Source organism: Kogia breviceps, chromosome 6 (assembly GCF_026419965.1).
Source record: "Kogia breviceps isolate mKogBre1 chromosome 6, mKogBre1 haplotype 1, whole genome shotgun sequence".
Classification (NCBI taxonomy): Eukaryota; Metazoa; Chordata; class Mammalia; order Artiodactyla; family Physeteridae; genus Kogia; species Kogia breviceps.
This window is the reverse complement of record NC_081315.1, coordinates 23023246-23049824: the sequence shown is the minus strand read 5'-3', so window position 1 is coordinate 23049824 and position 26579 is coordinate 23023246. Positions and strand designations below refer to the sequence as shown.

General features: G+C 37.8%; 1 protein-coding gene across 13 annotated transcripts in view; it reads left to right on the top strand.

Annotated features, from left to right (window-relative positions):
• INPP4B (inositol polyphosphate-4-phosphatase type II B) overlaps positions 1–26579 on the top strand; it is a 737042-nt gene that overhangs the window by 687440 nt on the left and 23023 nt on the right. For 12 of the 13 annotated variants that reach the window (XM_067035581.1, XM_059066760.2, XM_067035588.1 and 9 more), the window contains one exon: positions 4156–4310. In XM_067035581.1, the coding sequence (XP_066891682.1) occupies positions 4156–4310 (155 nt within the window). Of the gene's footprint in view, positions 1–4155; positions 4311–12218; positions 12850–26579 lie in introns of those variants that run through there. The other variant, XM_067035583.1, reaches the window with a different exon arrangement.

The following is a 26579-nucleotide window of genomic DNA, read 5'->3' as shown; positions in this document are numbered from 1 at the left end:
ATGATGATCAGCAAGCATTATCGGGTATCTGCTATGTAGGGTCCAACCTCTGCACTTTGGGCTACCAGATGTCATTCTCCATTATCCAGGAGATTAGGCATCTAGTCTATCGATAAACAAGAACACAAGATAGAAGAAGATGTATTCAATGAGAAAGAATCTTACTCATTGGCTTTTCTTATAAATTCGGGATGTATTTGAGGTTAAAATCAAGTGTCTTCACTTGATTTCTTCATATTGCATGTTGCAATGTCTATAGCCCATGTCAGTCAGGGTTTTGAAGTGCTGGTCTAGAGACATATGGTTTCAACAGAAAGTGGTTATCAGATCTCTGACTCACAGCCTCAGTAAGGCTCCTGGACATATTGTTTTGTTAATGAGCTTGTAAATGCATTTGTCAATTTAGATATTGGCATAGAATTTATTACTGATGTATTGCTCTTAGGGTAATGAGCTATATTTTGTATGCTTCTTTCTCATTTAATGGCACCCTCAGGGTAGAAGATCTGCCTGCTTTCCGTCCCCCAGGTTTCTACAAGGTTGAGGGAGAAAATCATGCCTATAATTTTTAAGCTCTAATCTGGCAACCGTTCAGGTATAGCTCATATGAGTTTTGTTAAACATTCAGACCCAGAGATCCTTTCCCTAGGAAGGGACCTTTTCATCAGGAAAGGCAAACATTGGAGATCTTTTTGATGAATGCCACGTTTGAACTTACTGAACAGGATTGCTCTTGTAATTTGGAGTTGAGTGTAACAGATCTTCTCACATGTGCTATTCATTCTCTATCAATAGCATTTAAAACAAAGCCTTTCCCCCTACTGCCAGTGCTTCAATTATAATCTAATATTACTTACTCTCTTCTGGGAAAAAGGAATGGATAATTTACCATGAGTCTACATACAATAATTTACCAAGAGCAAGGCAGAGGAAAGCTGCTTTAGTTTCCCTTCATGCCCTCTTGGAGCCCCAGGGAAGAACATCAAAGGTAACAATATGAAACGTTGCTTTCAGGCAGCTCATTTACACTGGTCCCATTTAGCATCATACTACATTACATGAAGGTTGTTTTTAATAGTTCTTTCTCCTGTGTCTGCTCTATATACCTTCAAAGACTACTATGGTTGCTAATTCTCACAAAAATTTCACAAAGACAGGTCGTAAGTTATTTTTGCTATATTACTAATGACATGATAGCACAAACATAGTTTGATCATTTCCCAAGGCCATCTGACAACTTAGGAACATATACATATGTCATTATACACATATCGTGCAGTCATGTAAATTGACAAATGAAGGATGCACAGGTAGAACCACAAATGTATGTTTTCTCTAGTATATGTAGTTTTCTCATTTGAATATATTTTTAAAATTCCCATAAAACCTACGTTTCTGAAATTTTTTTTGAAATGTATATACCAACCAAATATGGCTTACTCACAACTTACCATCGAATTCATTGAAGGGGTGATTACTTGCCTTGATAAATATATAGCACCCATAGTGTGTAAATTTGGCATTCTGTAGGAATATTGACTTTATTATTAATAGCATGTCTATAGGGTGATACATGAGTTTCAATATCCTCTTTGTAAACCAGGGACCTTGGTATTACTCTTAAAGAAATATAGAAATTCCCTTTGACATTTTCCAAAAGGTTTGTATTTCTGTCTCTGTTTTATTATCCTCTCTTCTTTAAGATGATTAATGAAATACTGCTTTTGTTAATGTTTTACATTCTAATTGAAAAATGTAATGCTATTTGGTTTTATCTTGAATGAATTTTAAAAAATGAAAATGAGAATTTAAAAAGACCAAATACCAAAGTAAGCTAATGTTAAATTAAGCTCATATAGTTCAAAAGAGTTGTGAAATACAGAAACCAAGACCCAACCTGTCTTCTTTGATGGAATTGCCCCAGCTTCTTTTTTTTTTTTTTTTTTTTTTTTTTTTTGCGGTATGCGGGCCTCTCACTGTTGTGGCCTCTCCCGTTGCGGAGCACAGGCTCCGGACGCTCAGGCCCAGCGGCCATGGCTCACGGGCTTAGTCACTCCGCGGCATGTGGGATCCTCCCAGACCAGGGCACGAACCCGTGTCTCCTGCATCGGCAGGCGGATTCTCAACCACTGCGCCACCAGGGAAGCCCCCAGCTTCTTTTTTTAAAATAAGTTTATTTATTTTATTATTTTCTTTTCTTTTTGGCTGCATTGGGTCTTCATTGCTGCACGTGGGCTTTTCTCTGGTTGCAGCGAGTGGGGGCTACTCTTCGTTGCGGTGCGCGGGCTTCTCATTGTGGTGACTTCTCTTGTTGCGGAGCACAGGCTCTAGGTGCGTAGGCTTCAGTAGTTGTGGCACGTGGGCTCAACAGTTGTGGCTCATGGGCTCTAGAGCACAGGCTCAGTAGTTGTGGCACACAGGCTTGGTTGCTCTGCAGCATGTGGGATCTTCCCAGACCAGGGATTGAACCCATGTCCCCTGCATTGGTGGGTGGATTCTTAACCACTGCACCACCAGGGAAGCCCACCCCAGGTTCCTCTTGATTTTAAATTTGTAACATGAAATATCCTTAGTAGGATAGTTGCATACAATTGTGACAATGCATTTTAAAGAATATTCATTCTTTTTAAAAATCACCTCTCGGGCTTCCCTGGTGGCGCAGTGGTTGAGAGTCCGCCTGCCGATGCAGGGGACGCGGGTTCGTGCCCCGGTCCGGGAGGATCCCACGTGCCGTGGAGCGGCTGGGCCCGTGAGCCGTGACCGTTGAGCCTGCGCGCCCGGAGCCTGTGCTCCGCAACGGGAGAGGCCACAGTGGTGACAGGCCCGCGTACCGCCAAAAAAAAAAAAAAAATTCACCTCTCATAAGTGACCATTGAGGTCTGTATTTTGTTACTATAAATATAGTCAAGTCTTTGTTATATTAAAATTTTTGAAATACTATTTAGTTAAATGCGTTAGTGTTTTCTACAAGAAAAAAAATAGATTACATATTGAAATCATGCTCTCACATTTCTCTAGTCACTTACATTGAAGATAGTGAGAAAGTACCTAAGGGCTAATAAGGACTTGTAAATCCTAAGCTAAGTATCAGAATCACAATTAAATCCTGATAAAAACCCTTGATAAACTGTATTATTATATCCTCTCTTCAAAGCAGCCTCCTCATGGCAGATAATAAAGCAGGCCTGTATTTCATCAGAGTAGATGTATCTTAAGTGCATATTGACGAACATTGTTGATGCGTTAACATGGACTAGGGAGGAGAAAAGAATGGAGTGATTCACCTGTTAACCGTATAGCAGTGAGACCATAAATTATTGCTACTTACAGATTCTTCTCCTGGCTTACATCAGAATAACAACAAGAAAGAATTATAGAGAGAAACAGAACAGGACAGAAGTTAAAGACTTTGTCCTTGTTAGGTAGACTTATATCAGCATCCTGGCTCTGCTCTGTTGTGCCTAAGTCACCTTACCTATCTCAACCTCAATTTCCTCATCTGTAAAATGAGATTAATATACCTTCCTCCAGGGTTCATGTGCAGTTAAATTAAAAGAGCAAATCTATATGAAATTTATTAGCATTATACCTGGTGCACAGTAGATATGCAATTACAGTGGCCATTTTGGGTGTCCTTATCAGTTGCATTGAATGGTTTCCTTATCGGTTTCACTTGGCACCATGTGGATGTTTGAAATCTCGTAACATCCAGCAGAGATTAGTAAAGGTTATTTTAAATATATAGTAAGAAGGTATTAGCTATGTAAGATTCAAATCGAGTGGCTGATCCGGGAAATACAGATTTTTTTTTTTTTTCCCCTTCACTATTAAGATATTGCTTCTGAGCTGTGATTATCATTATCCCCTGCAGCTTAGATCCCCTCTCAGGGAGCATTGCTGCCTCTGCTGGATATTTACCATCTTATATGCCTTCAACAGCCGCACACCTCATGTACAAAGAGTTAAATAAATTAAATGTATTCCACCAGCTTTTGAAATGAAAGGTACTATTTTTCCATTCCATAGCAGATTGAACCAGTTAACTTTCATAAATTAACATAAATTTGGTGGGTTTAGACCAGAAGTGTCTAGAGGACGCTGACACTTTAGAGTAATCTGCAAATAAACAATACACTGTGTATATGTCTGTTACAGATTTGTCGCAAACTAAATGGCATTCGTTTCACCTGTTGTAAAAGTGCCAAAGACAGGACGTCGATGTCAGTGACGCTTGAACAATGCTCAATCTTGAGGGATGAACACCAGTTACACAAGGACTTCTTTATCCGAGCACTGGATTGTATGAGAAGGTATCCCATGTCTTCAACTTTCTTTCTTTTTTTAAAAAAAAATTTATTGAAGTAGAGTTGATTTACAATATTTGTTAATTTCTGCCGTACAGCAAAGTGATTTCGTTATAAATATATATACTTTTTTATATTCCTTTTCATTATCATTTATCACGGGATATTGCATATAGTTCCCTGTGCTCTATAATAGGACCTCATTGTTTCTTTTAGGTCATTTTAAGGTTTGGGTTTGTTTTTTGTTTCCAAATACGTATTTTACCGGAGGACTAAATGTTTAGTTACTTCACTGCATTTCCATGGCTTAGAGCCGATGACATGAGAGATAACATAATTTTAAGTGAATACTCATTTTAAGCAAGAGAAAAAATGTGGCCAGATTTTGATCATCTGAATGGAGGATATATTTCATAATACATTTAGACTTAAGTTGAAGGGCTCCGGTCCTTTCACATATAACACTTGAAGAGCATAGTCCCTTTTCATACAAGTCGTTATGTGTGTGCACAAAATAAAACTAAGTCGTTTTGAAAACAAAGCAACTATCCAAAAAATGGCAACTAACAGGTGATCTTCCCATGGCTTGAAGGGTCTTCCTATCTTTAACCTCCTTCCTAAAATTATTTTCACATCACTCATAATAAAGATGGGATTACACGGATCCTTTACGATTGAGAATTAATACGGTTACTCTGCTGACATTTAAAATGTTCTGCCTGAAGTCATGTTTCTTGATTCATTTCCACAGTAATTAAATCTAAAGTCTAAGCCATAATAGGAAGGAAAAAGTGCCTCATTCACAACATCTGCCGGCAAGGACATACGTTAATTAAAAACTTTAGCAAACTTGTCTCTTTGCCACAAAGACCGACTCAGAAGCACAACAGGAAACATGAGACAGGCTCCCTGATCCCAGAAAGGAATGTCATGTGATGCTCTGAGAGGGCTGCTTCTTATCTGGCATGTCATTAGCTCCACTTTTCTTTTAACTGCTACAGTCTTTCCATGGCGAGGGTGATGCTTGCCTGCGTTCCTTCTATGCTGTATGTTTTCCCCGCTAATGAGAGGGTTCTGAAGTCCTCTCTTTTACCCCATTTCATGTCTCTTGGCATTTTCGTTGTTCGGTGGAGTTCTATCATAATTTTGGATAAATGTATGAGGATATCTTCAAGGCCTGACATGAGCATCTCAGCCATACGAAACATGTTTGGTTGTCATAAAAGACTTTTTTCAATAATAATCTCTCAACACTCACAGGGAAGGTTCAGAATCTGAGTATAAAATCTTCTAATGTGCATTTTAAAAGTACAAATGTCACTATGGATGGAACAAAGATGCCAGGTGAAGAGGGCAGAGCACATGATGTTACAGGCCAGAAACCCTAGAGGGCTAAAATGATTCAACCAGCATAAAGTATCTGAAAGGTGAAACTGTTACTTGTTTATTTAAGGTAGGGGCAAGAGAGGACCCTTAAATTAGAAAGGTAATTTTTTCCAATACGTAAATAAAGGGCGTATCCGTCATATATATGTTGAACTATAAAACTACGTATTTTGGAATAGCATAAAGGTTGTATGGACCTGACATTATAAATACAACACATTTGCTAATGACATAACATTTATGAGGATTTAGTTTGGGATTGTGAAATAAAAGTAAGGCACTAGAAATTGAATCCAAAAACCCTAAAGATCTTAACTTCCATATCCCCACTACTCTAGTGAAATTTCAAATCTGCCAGATTTATCCTTTGGTTTTGTGTCTATGTGAGGGCTGCATGAGAGTGTGAGGGCTTGTCCATGTGTGTGTATGCGTGTGTGTGTGTTTGTGCGTGCATGTGTTTAAGGGAAATAGACATGTTATTGTCTTGAATAACTGATGTCCTTTCCCTTTTTGGGTACTGTCTTACATCACAAGCCCATAGGCCTGTAGCCTCTGGCCACAGGGCAGAGTAGATGAGAGGATGCCACTTCTGAGCCAGCTGACCTGAGTTTGAATCCAGGCCACATGCCACTTAGCAGCCAAGAGGAAGTTAATCTCATCCTGCCTCTTAGTGCCTGAGGCAAGTTAGTCAAGTCTTGGTGCCTCAGTCTTCTCTTGTGTAAAAATAGACATGCTAGTAATAGTAGCCCTTCTTAGGAATGTCTCCAGGATTAAATGAATTGATATGTGTAAAGTGATTAGATCAATGTTTGAGACACAGTGATCACTCTATGATATTTGTTAAGAAAACAAATATCAAAGGTCACGATCTTCCTGAAACAATCAAGTCTAGGCAATTATGAGCCTCGTATTTTTTTGAATATATTATGACATACGGTTTGACTCCAATATCATATATTAAAATCTTGTAAATAAGCTTTCAAATACAATTTTTTATCTATTTAAGAAAATAAGCTCTTTAAATACCACTTTGAAACTGTGCATGTGTTTACAAATGCTGTGTTAATTATGGATGGATTGCATTCATTAAAGTAAGCCTGGATAGGTTTCTTATAAGTATTTTCTATGTTAATGTGTATCATTGTATGCCCTTACAAATAATCATAGAATCTGAGATCAAGGAGTCACCTTAAAAATTTAGTCAAGGGCTTCCCTGGTGGCGCACTGGTTGAGAATCTGCCTACTAATGCAGGGGACACGGGTTAGAGCCCTGCTCTGGGAGGATCCCACATGCCACAGAGCAACTAGGCCCGTGAGCCACAACTACTGAGCCTGCGGATCTGGAGCCTATGCTCCGCAACAAGAGAGGCCGCGATAGTGAGTGGCCCCCGCTTGCCACAACTAGAGAAAGCCCTCGCACAGAAACGAAGACCCAACACAGCCAAAAATAGATAAATTAATTAATTAAAAAAAAAATTTAGTCAAACCTGCTTCACCTTATGAATAATGAAACTGAGCTCTACAGAGTGTTTCAGCAAAGACTACTCAGAAAATACTAGAGCCAGCACTAAAACACAGATGCCTTAGTTACATTTTTTATCCTGTGCTATACAGTAGGACCTTGTTGTTTCCCTTAGTTGTTTTTTTTATAAATTTTATTTATTTATTTTTTATACAACAGTTTTTTATTAACTATCTGTTTTATACATATTAGTGTATATATGTCAATCCCATAATTATTTGGTTATGTATTTGACTACTGCACATCTGTTAGTTAAAATATTATGTAAGTCATATGAGTCATAAGAACCATGTACTTTCAGAAATTGGAGACTGTATGCAAGACCAGAGTGGTCTGCCCAAATCCTAATCCTGAGACCTTGAAGAACAAACTCTAGTTCTAGAATGTTAACTCTTTAATTTCTACCTTATCTATCATGTTCACTGTTGTATCTGGGCATTTGAGCACAGTGTCTGGTCCAGATTGAAATAAATATAAATAGTGGTTGAATAAACAAAGAACAGTCCAAATAGGAATTCATTCTGCTGCCTTCTGTTTTTCAGAACCGTGTAGCAACATTTTCATCTGTTTTTAAAATTGTATTTTCAATTATGTTCTGAGATAGTAGTTCAGTTCTTACTTTTATGTCTAAGCCTTGTTTCCTAGGGTTGCACTTGGGTCTCTGTAGGTCAGTGGTCAGTCAGTGATTAGCCAGAAGTTGTGCTCAAACAGTTCAATCCAGTAAGGCTTTCAACCTCTGCTGATATATCTTTGTAGGGACTGGGAAACATGTTCAAATTCAGGAGTTTTCTTATCCATCCTGGCTTTTCTTTACACCAGGCCCTATTAGATCCTACTGGTCAACCCAGGATGTATGGAAATTGATCAGTCCTCCATGGTTCTCTCATGTCCAGGATCTCATTTCCCATTACATTCATGGCTAGTCCACTGGTGTGGGGAGTGGCCCAAGTGAGAGTACAGGCTCAGGCCAGCTGTGAGGTTGGCAGTCAGCATCTGTTTGCCTCCAAGGACTCTAATGCTTCAGACAGTGCCTGCGAGTAGGCTTTTCTACTCTTCACTTCCAATGCACTCAGACCCTGGGGCAGCAAAGTTTCCAGTTTCCATGGCAGCCTCTCCCTGGTAGACGTTTAACTGAGAGGGGCAGGGTGGGAGCAGCCCCAGGCAGAAAGACCACAGACTCGCCCTCTTCTTACCTGCCAGTCAGCAGTTTTCCAAGAAGAAACTCTTTTCCACTTGTTGCTTGTCTTTGGCTTATTATTAGGGTCCGGAAATGGTTGGTTTTGACAATATTTTTCAGTGTCATGGTTTTGGGAGGAAGAAGAGGATTTGCAGAACTCTTTGCTCTGCCCTCTGATGGACAGTCCCAGCCTCCAGACAGTGGCTGTTTCTGGGACATTAAAAAATGACATATATTTGGACCCTGTGCAGTTTATCATTGAGGTGGATCCAGGGATCCAGAATTTTTAAGAACTTTACAAATATTCCAGGACACACACTGGATTAAAAAATAAATAAATAAATAAAAGCTAGTGTTTTAAAGGAGCTTGATTTTTATGTTTTTAAATGTATTAAAGTTTTTTATTTTATTTGACATCAGTTGCAGTTTATCTTTGAATTATTCTAATCACCTTTCAGGCTATTTACTCTGGATATTTTTAAAAGTTCACCGAGGTTATAATATCAATGTTGTGTTTGTAGTTTTAGTTTTCTCCTTATCTATATTAAATTTTTCTACTGTATAGTGCTTATATCTGTTAAATTTTCAAATTATTTATGGATGAGAGAAATGTTATAGATAAAAAGAAATAAAGCTTCATCTACCTGCTTGTTCAGACGTCCCCTCACCAGAATAAGGTTCATGAGAGTGGGGACTTTTGTTATGTTGTTCACTGCTGTATTTTAATTATCAGTACCTAGAATAATGCCTAGTTATAGTAGGTTCTCAATAAATATTCAATGAGTGAGTGAATGAATAACATAGTTTTCTCAAATGTTCAAGTCCTATAAGGAAGTTTTGTGCATACATGGGCATTTGGAAATAAGCAAATGAAATTATTGCTCAGTTGTGACATATTTATAAGCAAAAGTTCCAGAAGATGAAAGTGAAAGTTTTGGAGAGGTTTCAACTCAAATTCAAAAACAAACAGGCCACAAACAATCTACCTTAACGCATAATCTGAACCTGTCAACCAAAATTTTAGAAACAGACATGAAATTAAAAGGTGTTTGTTTAGGGCTGCAGCCGGGGAGACACAGATTCAACAAGCATTTGAATTGTGTTCTACCAGACTACAAAATGGGGGAGGCTTATAAAGGCAAAACCCCACAAGGTTACAGTTAGTTACATGAGTTGTTTATCAAGAATTATAATTGGGGCTGGCAAGAGTCAGGGTGCTTGTTAAGTGAGTATTGGTTGGGATCCCAAATGGTTGCATAGTTACAGTGGAAGACCTTAGCCCATAGGTTGCAGCTGGCAGGTATTGTTCTGAACACAGCTAGGGGTGTCCTTGGGTCCGGTACAGCTCAAAGGAAGTTCAGGTTCCCAGTGGTGTAGAGACTTGTTGGAGACCAGGTCCTCAATGGCTGCTTGACTGCATTTTTGTATGCCTGAACCATGATTACTCTATCATAATTTCAACTTGTCATTAATACCCTCTGTACAGTTTTTTAAAATTTCAGACTCTCTCTTTTCTTACATATCCAGTATCACTTATAGCTTCACACTTCCGACACATGCTGCTAGTGACAGTCTGTTTGACTGAAATGGCACAAGATCCTCTTCAGATTAGCAAGTTGGCAAGGAGTGGGTAGGTCTGGCTCTGTAAGGAACTCTTAGTGGTTGCCTATGTTATAAGACCAAAACAATGATTCTCACAGGAGTCCCACCACAGACTAGGTTCTGGGATAGAGCCAGGGTTGAGAACTGCTTAACTAAAGTCTGCCTCATTTAAAGCAGCCACCATTCAGTAATTGATTTTAATGGCTTTGTGGTATGTCTATAAGCCTGGTATAACTATCCTTTCTTTGAGTTTTGAAGTGTATGTGTATCGCCAAATTCTCCCTTGATCATCTGTGGCAGGAATTTATGAAATGGTGGCTGAATAATTGGCAGATTTTTATTTTTAAAAAGAAAGGGAGAATGCATTCAGTATCAGCACTCAGTTGTTTCTTATGGAGTCACCATTGAATGCTAAGAGCCATCTTGTCACAATGCGTTTGCCAAAAGCATATTTAGTAGGGACTTTCAAACATATTTGATTAATAGGTGATTGGGATTGGATTGAAAAATAATAAAATTTGACTGGATTATAAAATGTTATGTTTTATCAAAAACTAATTATGTCAGGAAATTTAATTGCCACTAAAAAGTAAATGAAAATGAAAATACCAGTGCACTGTTATTTTCCCTTAAGCGGAACTCTAGGATTCTGTGTATATACAGTGTAGCAGTGTGACACCATATTGCTTAGTTGTCTGTCTGTAACTTTTATTTTCCTTATGTTACATTATTCTTCAATCTGTCATTCTATAATGGCTCTTTAAAGTTAAGATAGTTGGTATGCCATTAGTAAGACTAATCAGGGTATGCTTCAGCATACAACCTATTTATCACCCTTAAGATACAGGGCTTTAATCATTCTATTTTAGTAAATATTTAATTCGCAAGAGAGGGATTAAAAGGCCCATCAGCCTTATTGAGTTTTATTATCCTGCTGAACGTCATATTCTCAACATGAAGTTTATGTGTCCGGGAGTGTAACTTATGAAATGTTCTGCTTTATAAATAAGTGACCTTAATCAACTGATGTCAGTATAGGTTTTATTTCTCATGACTTACTCCTTTAAGTATCCCTCTGTGGGATTAGTTTTTGAGTCACAAAGGTCATTTGTGTTCAAATAGAAACATGTCTTCCTTCTTTCCTTAGTCTCGTTTCCACTTTGGCTTTTTTTTTTTTTACTTTTGATTGTACTAGTCGGAGAAGAGCTCCCATTATTTCATATTATCCCCCATTTCAAATATTGAAGTGAATAAGAAGCACTGCAGACATAAGTAACTGAAGCTTTTAGTTGTCTCTTGACTGTTGGAAAGGGATGTGTTTATGTAGAACAGCACAAGTGAGAGCATTTTCTCCATTATCACTTAGTCTTATCTCTTCCCTTGAGAGTTTCAGTGGTGTGTTTGCTGCATTATTTCAGTCCGCATCTGTGACAAGTAACAGTAATAAGCCCTGATGAAGTCACCGTCTTCTTAGGCATGTTAATAATTACGTGAAAACTTACCCCACTTAGGATGTTGTTGCTTCAGCTGCTGGTAAGGTGAAAGATGCTGCAGAGAGTCTGCTTCTATAGAAATCATGTTACAGCAAATATCTCTTAACAAGATATCTACAGATGAACCACCACAAAAGAACTGTTCTTACTAGAGAAATCAAAGAATGACCTACAAAAAAACTTTCAACTTCCTGAACAAAATGTATGTGCTAATTTTAGGCTATCTTCTTCATACATTTATGTGTGTCAGATTATTTTGCTACTAAAAAGTAGTAGTTTTGAGATCTGTTTCTTTTCCCTAATTTGTTTGGTATTTAACTTTGTTTTCAAGTACTAGTGACTTGAGACCCTATAAGTATGGAGCTTATCATTCAGAGCCGGTACAAGCTTTAGACACACCTTTCCAAATAAGTCACTTCTCTCAGTTCCTCAAATTATTAACTGAGGACCTAGACATATAAGTGTATGGAATATGTACTTTTCATTTAATTTAATGAAATAAAATGTAAATGAATGTAATTTCAATAGATTTAACTTCTGCCACAAACACGGGTTTTTAAAGTCAAGAAGACCTGGGATTAAATCCTTATTCCAGCAATTATTTTCTGTGCCGCTTTTAAGTTAATGAATCTCTAGGCCTCAGTTTCCTCATCTGTAAACCAGGAGTAACTATGTCTCTCTCTCTCTCCCTCTCTCTCTCTCTCTCTCTCTCTCTCTCTCTCTCTCTCCTGTAGGTGTTGTGTTAAATGACATCACCTATTTGAATTCTCTATGCCCGGTGGATAATAGGTGTTATGCTTAATAAGTGTTACCCTGTTCTCCATGCTTTCCCCATTTTTACCTACCCTACTTAACCTTTCCTGTCCCATGTTTGTCTAAAAGTGCCTCCTCTGAGACTCCTGAAATTGAGGAATTTTCCTGGTGTTCAAGATCTTAAAAGAAAAATCCCAGGATTAATACCTGTTTTCTAAAAGGCTTAAACTCCTTCAGTGACTTTGGGCTAGAAGGTCTGTCAGCTTTGCTAGAGCTCAACTAATAACTTCAGGGGAATCTAGGAGCAGCTGAGCCTGGAATAGGAGGTTAGTGCTCATCTGTGGTCCCCAGAGAGCAGTGCTTCAGCACTCAGCCAGGGGAACTTGGGAATGTCCAACTCTTGAATGCCCACAGACTTTACTGAATATCCAGTAAATAATGAGCCAGGACCCCACCTCAGGAAATGACCTGGGCAAATGTAATCATTAGCAGAAACATGTCACCATCATATTCATAGTCAAATGTAAACATTTATTGAATATCTACCATGGCAATGTACTAGGCTAAGCAAAGGGAGACATGAACTTGTAATAATAAAAGCAACTAAGAGTCAGTGAGTTCTTGCTATGCACTAAGAACTACATGAAACATCCTATGCGAGGAACCTTTATTAATCCCCACAATGAGAATATGAGATAGATGAGGTCACATGCCTAAAACTATTATTATTAGAGTGGATCAGAGGAGAAAAGGAATCATTGTGGGTTGGGTGGTCCTGAGGGAGGTAGGATTTGAACTGTGTCTTGAGGATGAGTACAATTTAGGTAAAAAGCAAGGAAGAGTTAGGAGGTCTTGACTAGGAATATCTAAGTGGTTAAGGCTAAGAATATTATTTATTAATTCATCATATGCGTTGGGTGTTTTCATTTCCATAACTATGGTCTCATAGTGTGTGTCACCTTCAATGACTCACATTCTTCAGCTGATATCATGTTTTTGAGATCTAAGGTTATATACAAGGTCTAGTTCTCCCCTTTTAATAGCTGTTTGGTATTCCTTTGTATGAATAGACCACAATTTACCTATTCCCCTATTGAATTTAGGTTGTTTCTGATATTTTGGTACTATAAGCATCAGTGTAATAGACATAGTCACATGTATAACTATGAACACAAGTATGAGGGTACATAAGCGTATAAGTGGAATGGGTGGTATTTATATTTTCAATTTTACTAGATGCTACCAGATTGCCCTTCAAAATAGCTATACTATTTTATATCCCACAAGCCACTCACACATGCTCCCATTCTTCCACAAGCCCCAATATTTGTATGATAAGAATTTTTACCAATCTAATGGGTAAAAAGTGCTATTTTGGCTTAATTTGTATTTTCTCAATAATAAGTGATATTGGACATCTTTCTAAACACTGATTGGCCATCTTGGTTTCCACCTTTGGTAGCTGATCTTTATTGCTTCATATACTGAGGGTTTACATATAACTGTGACTTTTTAAAATGTGACTTTATAAGGCACTGGTTTATGGTGTTTAAGTTTTAGAAAAGAGGGTTTCAGCAGTGGTAGTTTTTAAAAATATATTTTTATATTTTTATATATAAAAATATTTTATTTGTTATGTTTATTTTCTTTAAAAATGAAAGCACAGTGAAATAGGACAGAAGGGTCTGTCGGATTTGGAAAGAGAAATGCAGTGTTTTGACAGGAGCCTGTGATGTGATGAGACTTTTCTGAACTCCACTTTAGACAAGGGAAGGAAACTTCCAGCTGAGACACAACAAAAACCTGTAGGTGATTAGGGAGACGATTGATGCCTTTGCACTTGGAAAATGAGGTACAGCAGGAACTAGTCCTAGAAAGGGCTTGTTCTCATTAGAGAAGCCAGAGGTGCAGGCAGCCCAGGCCTGAATGATGTGTGCAGAGCAGTTAAGCCAAAACCCAGCAAGTTTATCTATGCTCCCAGAAGGGTGAGACACAAGCCTCAAGGAAGCTGGTGCTGTAGCCTCATATCGTTGAACTTCAAAGGCATGTTCAAGGAGAGAAACAACTCGGAATTGAACATGTGGATGTGGAACAAATATCGTAGTTCTATCTCAGATTCTGTTTGCTTTTAAAGTTTACAAGTTTGTTAGGGCATTCTGTTCCCATACAATAGTACTTCCCCAATCTCGGTCATTCATTTAACCACCTAAAGGGTTTTTTCCACAAGTGTCACGTGAACAATCATTCGTTTTAGCCGTGACCTGGGCAGGGATGTTCGTGAATTCATACAATTGTTATGTTTGTCCTAATGCACGTGAGAATAAATCCCAAGCTATTACAAAGCAATGCATTGTCAGTGTACCGCGTAAAAATTCCTGTCTTCATCAAAGAGCTTACTATACTCAGGTAAACACTGTCATTAAAAGGGTTTCAATCCTCCTTCTAACCTGAATTTTGATTGTAGGGCTCCAGTCTCTAGCCCAGGGTCACAAACTGAAAGTCTTCACAGGCTACTGTCTAATGAAAACTGGGCTGAGAGGCAATAGAGTTTATGGAAAAGCAGCTAAAATACTGCAGACTGTTCTCCTGATCAGAAAATCTCAGATGACAAAGAAGTTCAAATGCCCAGTGTAATACATTTATACCCGAGGATAATGATCTCAGGTTCTATGGGCAAAATATATTATGCACAATTACACCACATTCTCTTCCATTCATTGAGCCCATCAGAATTTATGTGAATGACATCTTTATAGGGATCAAGGGTGTCATTTATAAAACATATCGTTTACAAAACTGGTAGCCGATTAGTAGTAACAAGTCACATGTGATATTTCTCAAGTATCACAGCATTGTTTTGGGGATTTCACTGCACTGAATCCTCTAAAATCTAACCATCGAGACAGCTGAGTGGAGAGCAGGATGTCAGGTGAAGTAAGTACAGACAGTCCCTGGCTTCAGATGGTTTGTCTTAGGATTTGGGGACTTTACAATGGTGCAAAAGGAATACGCATTGAGTAGAAACTGTACTTGGAATTTCGCTCTTTTCCCAGGGCTAGTGATATGCAGCACAGACACTCTCTCGTGATCCTGGCGGGGCAGCCACAGCTGCCATTCAGCCACAGGATCATGAGGGGAAACCACTGATACACTTAGAGCCATTCTGTTTTTCAGTACAGTATTTAATCACTTATATGAGATATTCAAGGCTGTATAAAATAAGCTTTGTGTTAGATGATTTTTGTGCAACTGTAGGTTAATGTAATTGTTCTGAGTGTGTTTAAGGTAGTCTAGGCTAAGCTATAATGATCTGTAGGTTAGATGTATTAAACGCATTTTTGACTTATGGTATTTTCAACTGAAAATTAGTAACGTAAGTGTTCTCAGCACTTCAAATGTATAGCATTCTTTAATAACCTCTTTCTTTTTTAATATAGTGGCTTCATTCCTAGTTCAGTTTTATGACATAACCCTTGCCCTGATATAACTCTTTTCCACAATCCATTCTTGATATCTTACTAAATTTTATGTATCCATTTAGACTGTCTTAAATTCCTTTTAAAACAAGGTGGGATATGAATACTTAAGAATAAAATCACATAAAGCATTCCCTACCTGCTAGGCTCAAGGCTTTTCCTAAATCTGCTCTTAGCACTCATCAAATCAAGTTGAATAATACTGATTTGGAGTTTTTTCTAACAGCAGAAAAAAAAAATCTAGTCTCTTACACATAAGAACTGAATTTTCGTGTATTCAAAGTGATGTCTGTCTTCTCAACTATTTGAGAAAATAATGACATGATATTTTTGTATGCTTCAGAGTTTGAAAATCACCTTGACTGCTGTCTTGCGCTAGAAAATAGAAATACAGTAGATATCATCTGCTGTTCAGTTTCTGTTCCCTAATTTAATTTTATAACAAATTCAGAGATGGAATCTTTGTAACAGATAGGGTTTTTTTGATTTTGTGATGAAGATGTTTTTTCTCTTGGAAAGACTAGAACAAAAGTGAGAAAAAGGCATATTAGAGCTGTCAAGAGAAATTATTCTTGCCAGAAAAGGAGGGGGCAAATGCCTTCCTCTTCACAAGAATGAATAGATTTTACAGCAGCTGCTCTTGAAATAGATACATTTATTGAAAACTCCTACTGATCTCCAATCCCTATAAAAAAAGGAAAACCATTTTTTCTATAAGAAAACAAAAATCTCACATACATATATGCAAGGCCCATGTGATCAAATATTACATGGTCATAAAGTCAAAAGGCAACTGCGGCAGCTGTGTAGACTTGCCATGGGTTCAGCTTGACAACGTGAGAAATGTGTGGAAAGCCCAAACTCCAACAAGCATTTACTGAGTTTAATCTTTTTCCTCTGGGGTTGGATTACATAAATATGATTTTATTGCACATGTTAATAATTTTAAAGTTGCTAATAAATTGTGTGGTTCCTGAACAAGAGTATAGATGCCCTACATAATTGGAAATTAAGTCTAAATCATGAAGCTTTATTTGGGGGCTAAATAAATCTATTTTTAGAAAGTAATATTATTTGATATTCATGTAGTCTGTTATAACCTCCCCAAAGGGCAATCCTTGATGTTCCTTTATAAATTAAAACCTTATGTTACTGAGGTTACGGTTTCAGATCATAATGGAAAATGGAAACTATTTTGTTTCTATTTACGGCAAGGTAAAAGAAAGTCATGGGTTTTTTTGCAATCTGCTTTATATAGTTTTATGATAAATGTGTCTGTGTGTTTTTTGCCACCTTCGCTCACATCCCTTGAATAACAAAAGAAGGAAACACTAACAATCTTGGTATGGACTCTGGGACGAAAGGAAAATGAGAACTATCCCATATTTTAAAAAGATTTAAGAATTTGGGGCTGTTGATAGATTAGTGCTAATGAAAAATGAATTTATGTGTGTGTATTTTTTAAATTTTAAGTGTAATTTAAAAGTTAGTAATTGCCCTTTGAATATCCTTATCTCCAACTAAATGTTAAAATGGTATTAGCACATTTCGCTAGTATGTTGATGAACTCTGCTAATTTCCTCCTGGAGTTTGATTAGTAATGGAAGCAAAATTTTGATTTAATTCATTTTATCACAATCAAGAAAAAGCAAAACTAAAAGATCTTGAAAGAATCTGGACCTATGTGGGTGGAAGATAGGGGAGAAAATAAGCTTTCTGATTCATGTAAGGTTCGATGAAGTAAAGGCATATGTCAACTTTCATGTCTCATGGACCCCTCGGCCAGGGTGGATGGTAGGGGTCTTCCAGTCAGGAAGAGCTTTCTCTCCCCTACAGAGGCAGGCTTTCTGCTCGCTCAGATCATCTGGACTCAGTATTTTCCTCGGCAGCTAAAAGAGAAAGTTGCTACAAGGAAGATAGTCTGTACTCCTCATAGACGTTGACCTCTGCTCCAAAGGAAAATGCTTGGCAATCTGATATTCTTGCCATGCCCTTCCAAAAAATAAATAAATGACGACTACTGAGGCAGCATTCTTATTCACATATAAAAGAAACCTTTTGGCCAACAAGGAGAAGATGGCGGAAGAGTAAGACGGGGGGATCACCTTCCTCCTCACAGAGACATCAGAAATACATCTACACGTGGAACTGCTCCTATAGAACACCCACCGAACGCTGGCAGAAGACCTCAGACCTCCCAAAAGGCTCTTGGCACTCCAGCCAGGTGTCAAGGCTGTGTCTCTGAGGTGGGAGAACTAACCTCAGGACACTGGTCCACAAGAGACCTCTCAGCTCCACGTAATATCAAACAGCGAATATCTCCCTGAGATCTCCATCTCAACACCAAGACCCAGATTCACTCAAGGACCAGCAACGAACAGTGCTGGACACCCTATACCCAACAAAGAGCGAGACAGGTCTACAGCCCCATCCATTAGCAGAGAGGCTGCCTAGAATCACAGTAAGGCTACCGACATCCCCATACACGCCCCCAGACGTGGACCTGCCCACCAGGGAGACGGGATCCAGCCTCATCCACCAGAACAGGGGCACTGGTCCCCCCAACCAGGAAACCTGCTCAACCCACTGAACCAACCTCAGCCACTGGGGACAGCCACCAAAAATAGATAGAAATACGAACCTGCAACCAGCAAAAGGGAGACCCCAAACACAGTAAGATAAGCAAAATGAGAAGACAGAAAAACACACAGCAGATGAAGGAACAAGATAAAAACACACCAGACCTAACAAATGAAGAGGTAATAGCCAATCTACCTGAAAGAGAATTTAGAATAATGATGGTGAAGATGATGCAAAATCTTGGAAATAGAATAGACAAATTGCAAGAAACAGTTAACAAGGACCTAGAAGAGATAAAGAGGAAGCAAGTAACGATGAGCAACACAATAAATGAAATGAAAAATACTCTAGACAGGATCAGTAGCAGAATAACGGAGGCAGAAGGACGGATAAGTGACCTGGAAGATAAAATAGTGGAAATAACTACTGCAGAGCAGAAGAAAGAAAAAAGAATGAAAAGAACTGAGGACAGTCTCAGAGATCTCTGGGACAACATTAAACGCACCAACATTCGAATCATAGGGGTCCCAGAAGAAGAAGAGAAAAAGAAAGGGACTGAGAAAATATTTGAAGAGATTATAGTTGAAAACTTCCCTAATATAGGAAAGGAAATAGTCAACCAAGTCCAGGAAGCACAGAGTCCCATACAGGATAAACCCAAGGATAAACACGCCGAGACACATAATAATCAAACTGTCAAAAATTAAATACAAAGAAAACATATTAAAAGCAGCAAGGGAAAAACAACAAATAACACACAAGGGAATCCCCATAAGGCTAACATCTGATCTTTCAGCAGAAACTCTACAAGCCAGAAGGGAGTGGCAGGACATATTTAAAGTGATGAAGGAAAAAAACCTACAACCAAGATTACTCTACCCAGCAAGGATCTCATTCAGATTTGATGGAGAAATTAAAACCTTTACAGACAAGCAAAAGCTGAGAGAGTTCAGCTTTACAACAAATGCTAAAGGAACTTCTCTAAGCAAGAAACATAAGAGAAGGAAAAGACCTACAAGAACAACCCAAAACAATTAAGTAAATGGTAATAGGAATGCACATATCAATAATTATCTTAAATGTAAATGGATTAAATGCTCCCACCAAAAGACACAGACTGGCTGAATGGATACAAAAACAGGACCCATATATATGCTGTCTACAAGAGACCCACTTCAGACCTAGGGACACTTACAGGCTGAAAGTGAGGGGATGGAAAAAGATATTCCATGCAAATGGAAATCAGAAGAAAGCTGGAGTAGCAATTCTCATATCAGACAAAATAGACTTTAAAATAAAAACTATTACAAGAGACAAAGAAGGACACTACATAATGATCAAGGGATCGATCCATGAAGAAGATATAACAATTGTAAATATTTATGCACCCAACATAGGCGCACCTCAATACATAAGGCAAATACTAACAGCCATAAAAGGGGAAATCGACAGTAACACAATCATAGTAGGGGACTTTAACACCCCACTGTCACCAATGGACAGATCATCCAAAATGAAAATAAGTAAGGAAACACAAGCTTTAAATGATACATTATACAAGATGGATTTACTTGATATTTATAGGACATTCCATCCAAAAACAACAGAATACACATTTTTCTCAAGTGCTCATGGAACATTCTCCAGGATAGATCATATATTGGGTCACAAATCTAGCCTTGGTAAATTCAAGAAAATTGAAATTGTATCAACTATCTTTTCCAACCACAATGCTATCAGAGTAGATATCAATTACAGGAAAAGATCTGTAAAAAATACAAACACATGGAGGCTAAACAATACACTACTTAATAACGAAGTGATCACTGAAGAAATCAAAAAGGAAATCAAAAAATACTTAGAAACAAATGAAAATGGAGACACAATGACCCAAAGCCTATGGGATGCAGCAAAAGCAGTTCTAAGAGGGAAGTTTATAGCAATGCAGTCCTACCTTAAGAAACAGGAAACATCTCAAATAAACAACCTAACTTTGCACCTAAAGCAATGAGAGAAAAGAACAAAAAACCCCCAAATTTAGTAGAAGGAAAGAAATCATAAAGATCAGATCAGAAATAAATGAAAAAGAAATGAAGGAAACAATAGCAAAGATCAATAAAAGTAAAAGCTGGTTCTTTGAGAAGATAAATAAAATTGATAAACCATTAGCCTGACTCATCAAGAAAAGAAGGGAGAAGACTCAAATCAATAGAATTAGAAATGAAAAAGGAGACGTAACAACTGACACTGCAGAAATACAAAAGATTACTAGAGATTACTACAAGTAACTGTATGCCAATAAAATGGACAACCTGGAAGTAATGGACAAAATCTTAGAAATGCACAACCTGCCGAGACTGAACCAGGAAGAAATAGAAAATATGAACAGACCAATCACAAGCACTGAAATTGAAACTGTGATTCAAAATCTGCCAACAAAGAAAAGCCTAGGACCAGATGGCTTCACAGGCGAATTCTATCAAACATTTAGAGAAGAGCTAATACCTATCCTTCTCAAACTCTTCCAAAAGATAACAGGGAGGAACACTCCCAAACTCATTCTATGAGGCCACCATAACCCTGATACCAAAACCAGACAAAGACGTCACAGAGAAAGAAAACTACAGGCCAATATCACTGATGAACATAGATGCAAAAATCCTCAACAAAGTACTAGCAAACAGAATCCAAGAGCACATTAAAAGGATCATACAACATGATCAAGTGGGGTTTATTCCAGGAATGCAAGGATTCTTCAATATACGCTAATAAATCAACATGATACACCATATTGACAAACTGAAGAAGAAAAACCATATGATCATCTCAATAGATGCAGAGAAAGCTTTTGACAAAATTCAACACCCATTTATGATAAAAACCCTGCAGAAAGTAGGCATAGAGGGAACTTTCCTCAATATAATAAAGGCCATATATGACAAACCCACAGCCAGCATTGTTCTCAATGGTGAAAAACTGAAACCATTTCCACTAAGATCAGGAACAAGACAAGGTTGCCCACTCTCACCACTCTTATTCAACCTAGTTTTGGAAGTTCTAGCCACAGCAATCAGAGAAAATAAAGAAATAAAAGGAATCCAAATAGGAAAAGAAGAAGTAAAGCTGTCACTGTTTGCAGATGACATGATACTATACATAGAGAATACTAAGGATGCTACCAGAAAACTACTAGAACTAATCAATGAATTTGGTAAAGTAGCAGGATACAAAATTAATGCACAGAAATCTCTGGCATTCTTATACACTAATGATGAAAAATCTGAGAGGGAAATTAAGAAAACACTCCCATTTACCATTGCAACAAAAAGAATAAAATATCTAGGAATAAACCTACCTAAGGAGACAAAAGACTTGTATGCAGAAAACTATAAGACACTGATGAAAGAAATTAAAGATGATACAAATAGGTGGAGAAATATACCATGTTCTTGGATTGGAAGAATCAACATAGTGAAAATGACTCTATTACCCAAAGCAATCTACAGATTCAATGCAATCCCTATCAAATTACCACAGGCATTTTTTACAGAACTAGAACAAAGAATTTCACAATTTGTATGGAAACACAAAAGACCCCGAATAGCCAAAGCAATCTTGAGAACGAAAAATGGAGCTGGAGGAATCAGGCTCCCTGACTTCAGACTATACTACAAGGCCACAGTAATCAAGACAGTATGGTACTGGCACAAAAACAGAAATATAGATCAATGGAACAAGATAGAAAGCCCAGAGATAAACACACACACATATGGTCACCTTATCTTTGATAAAGGAGGGAAGGATACACAGTGGAGAAAAGACAGCCTCTTCAATAAGTGGTGCTGGGAAAACTGGACAGCTACCTGTAGAAGTATGAAATTAGAACACTCCCTAACACCATACACAAAAATAAACTCAAAATGGGTTAAAGACCTAAATGTAAGGCCTGACACTATCAAACTCTTAGAGGAAAACATAGGCAGAACACTCTATGACATCAATCATAGCAAGATCCTTTTTGACCCATCTCCTAGAGAAATGGAAATAAAAACAAAAATAAACAAATGGGATCTAATGAAACTTAAAAGCTTTTGCACAGCAAAGGATACCATAAACAAGACCAAAAGACAAGCCTCAGAATGGGAGAAAATATTTGCAAATGAAGCAACTGACAAAGGATTAATATCCAAAATTTATAAGCAACTCATGCAGCTCAATAACAAAAAAACAAACAACCCAATCCAAAAATGGGCAGAAGAACTAAATAGACATTTCTCCAAAGAAGATATACAGATAGCCAACAAACACATGAAAGAATGCTCAACATCATTAATCATTAGAGAAATGCAAATCAAAACTACAATGAGATATCATCTCACACCGGTCAGATTGGCCATCATCAAAAACTCTACAAACAATAAATGCTGGAGAGGGTGTGGAGAAAAGGGAACACTCTTGCACTGTTGATGGGAATGTAAATTGATACAGCCACTATGGAGAACAGTATGGAGGTTCCTTAAAAAACTACAAATAGAACTACCATATGACCCCGCAATCCCACTACTGGGCATATACCCTGAGAAAACCATAATTCAAAAAGAGTCATGTACCAAAATGTTTATTGCAGCTCTATTTATGATAGCCAGGACATGGAAGCAACCTAAGTGTCCATCAACAGATGAATGGATAAGGAAGATGTGGCACATATATACAATGGAATATTACTCAGCCATAAAAAGAAATGAAACTGAGTTATTTGTAATGAGGTGGATAGACCTGGAGTCTGTCATACAGAGTGAAGTAAGTCAGAAGGATAAAAACAAATACCGTATGCTAACACATATATATGGAATCTAAAAAAAAAAAAAAATGTCATGAAGAGATTAGTGGTAGGATGGGAATAAAACACAGACCTACTAGAGCATGGACTTCAGGATATGGGGAGGGGGAAGGGTAAGCTGTGACGATGTGAGAGAGTGGCAGGGACCTATACACACTATCAAATGTAAATTAGATAGCTAGTGGGAAGCTGCAGCATAGCACAGGGAGTTCACCTCTGTGCTTTGTGACCACCTAGAGGGGTGGGATAGGGAGGGTGGGAGGGAGGGAGACACAAGAGGGAAGAGATATGGGAACATATGTATATGTATAACTGATTCACTTTGTTGTAAAGGAGAAACTAACACACTATTGTAAAACAGTTATACTCAAATAAAGACATTAAAAAAAATAAAAAATAATAAAATAAAAAATAAAAAGAAACTTTTTGTGCCATTACCCTCGTGTGGCCTTATATCTCTATTAGTACCAAGGTACCTAAGAGCAACTTATTTCAACTTAGGTCAAAAATTTTATTGAAGAATCTGAACAAGTATCATCAACATTGTATTTTTCCATATATCAAGATATATACCTGAGGTCTAGAATATGTTTTTCTGTTGAATCCATGTGGAAAGGGAAGCTAGGTATCTTCTAGTCCAAAACTTGGCAAAATCTTAGGTAGGTGAATATAGGCTAATAAAGTAATTATTTCTTAATCTAGATATTGTACTTAAGTCTATACCAGCCCTTTAATTAAGTTTGGTGGAAGGTTTTTCAGTGGAAGGTTCTTCAGTGGAAGGTTCTGTACTTGAATGTAACGTGATGGTTTGCAAGAGCAGGCATGCTGGAGTAGAACAGGACCTTCCTTTCTTGAGCCTGAACTGATTCCACTGTGAGAAGATGCTCTTCTCTGAGCAACAGTGAGAATTTACACAGAAATGACTGGGGCAACGTTAGATCCCCGTGTTTGAGGAAATAGTCTAAATCTACTTCAGAGAATAATGCCACTTTTTTTTCTTTTTCAAAATGAATTTGGCACCCTTGTAAGACTTATGACCCGAATAAAATAACTAAAACAAAAAAGTAAATTGCAATGAACTTTTTTAATATTACTCTTTGACTTGCTTTTGAGGCCAAAGGTATAGATATTGAGCAATATATGTGTATATATATGTATATAAATTATTTAATATTTGCTTCGCTTAGACCTAATTTGATCTTGTGTGTAAATTATACCTTGATTCAGATGACCCAATCATTATGACTTGTGATATACCCATTCTTACACTACTCTTTCAACATCTATGTTTAATATTAAGTAAAAAAAAAAAAAAAAAAAATTCCATCGTGTTATCTTGTCAAAATGAGACAAATTGAGAAAAGGAAACTAACCATATGTTGACACGTCACCTTCCCCCAAATATGCCAGAGTACTTACTTTGCTCATGGGTTGGTGAAGGACCACAAGCTTTTGGTACAGAATAAAATATTATTTTTCAAGCCTTGATTGTTATTCTCCTAAAAGTCAGTTTTCAAACCACCTCATTTCTGGGCACTTGTAACTTTTTATATTAGTGATATTTTAAGACTGAAACATTTGGAAAGGAATTTAGAGATTACCTAGTGACCCTGCCAACCAAGGCAGGAATTCTTTATACAACATCCCTGACAGATTATCAGCTAACTTTTACTTGTGCATTTCCAATAGGAGGGAGGTTGTCACTTTGTGTATCAACCCATTCCACAGTCGGACAGCTATACGTTTTATAAAATGTACCTTCATGTTAAGCTGAACTCTGTCACCCTAGAACTTCCAGTCACTAATCCACTCATCTGCCTAGATCAACACAGAGTAAGTCAGTATCTCCTACATTTTGTCAACCCTCAAGTATTTGAAGATGGTTGCCATGTTCTGCTTAATTGTTTAAATCCCTTTAAGAGGTAAAATTACATGCCACTCCTTCTCCTTCCTAGAATAGATTGCCACCATCTCTCAATGCACTCTTTGTCTTTATGCCCTTCATAAATAACTACAAACAGCATTAAACACCATGTTCTGAAGGTAATACGAACACAGAGTAAAATAGGACAAAGGTCTGCATATCCCTCCCTCCCTCTCTCCCTCCCTCCCTCCTTCCCTTCCTTCCTTCCTTCTTTCTTCCTTCCTTTATATAATGCTGACTATGTACCAGGCACTTTTCTAAGCACTTGACAAATACTAACTTCCCCAAACCTTATTTTAAACCTAAGGATTAAGTCTTAAAATGAGGAAACAGCCCCAGAGGGGCTAAGTGACTTGTTCAATGCCTCGAGGCTAGCATGCTGTATGAGGCCATCTGACTCCAGGCCCGTGCTTCTAAGAGCCTAGGCTGTCTCTCTTAATCTATATTTAGCTCTTTGTTCCTGGATCCATAAACTTCATGACCTTTATAAAAGAATTTTGTCTCACTGTGTAATAAATTGAAACATGTAGTCCTTAGTAATATATACTGCTGCCTAACAAGCTTTCTCCCAAGCTCTACTGGGATAATTGATATTTTGTGATGAAATTTAAATGTGTATATTTTTATTCTTGTTAACCTTACCCATGAGATAAGCATGGTGGCCCAAATAAGTACGGTGGCCACATTATATATTTTCTATGATTTAAGAAATGGGGCTGAGTTTTATAACAGAACATATTTCTAAACAATGATATCTAATTAATAGGTAATTTAAGGGCTCTTTAACCAAACATCTATGTAAATAAGTAAACAAATGAATATTTAAACGAGAAATTTCATAGAGACAGTCTTTTTGGGCACAGTGAAACACCTACATTGAAAAATCGTGCAAGGTGCAAAACCAAAACTTTATCATGTGTACATAGCATGTAATGACTCTGGAACCAATTTGTGGTTGATTGTTTGCCTAACCAGACGACAAAGTCTTAACCAAGTTTGCAAGGTAGTGAAATAGACAATTTGGACTTGGTTCAAGTTCACTTCAGTTCCCCACTGAACAAGCAGGGCAATGATGTCAAGGAGAACAGGATATCAGTGAGGAGGTGCAGTTACAAGGGACCTGCATTGTTCCTTTTTCTCATAAGAGCCCACCCAAAGTACGAAGCGGGGAAAGTGAAGTGGACAGTCAGACTGCTGAGCTAGCTCAATTTTGTGCCGTTGGTGGGCTGGAGCCACGCCACGTCTCCCTCAAGGTCTGTTTACCACCACAAAAGGCAAATTTACAGCCTGATGATGACCTACTTCTTTGCTCTGTTTCTTTCTGCAGCACAGGGCTTACATAGGCTGTTCTTGGTTGACCAGAACCCTATTCATTGTTCCTACCAAAGGATTTCATTTTATTCCAGGTCATTATTCCACTATGGCAGAAGCCATTAACTATAAGGAATTGAGGCTTCTGAGTGCGCTCTTCTATCAAAGAAGAAAGCAATTTTTGAGTGCATATTATTTACTGAGCATAATG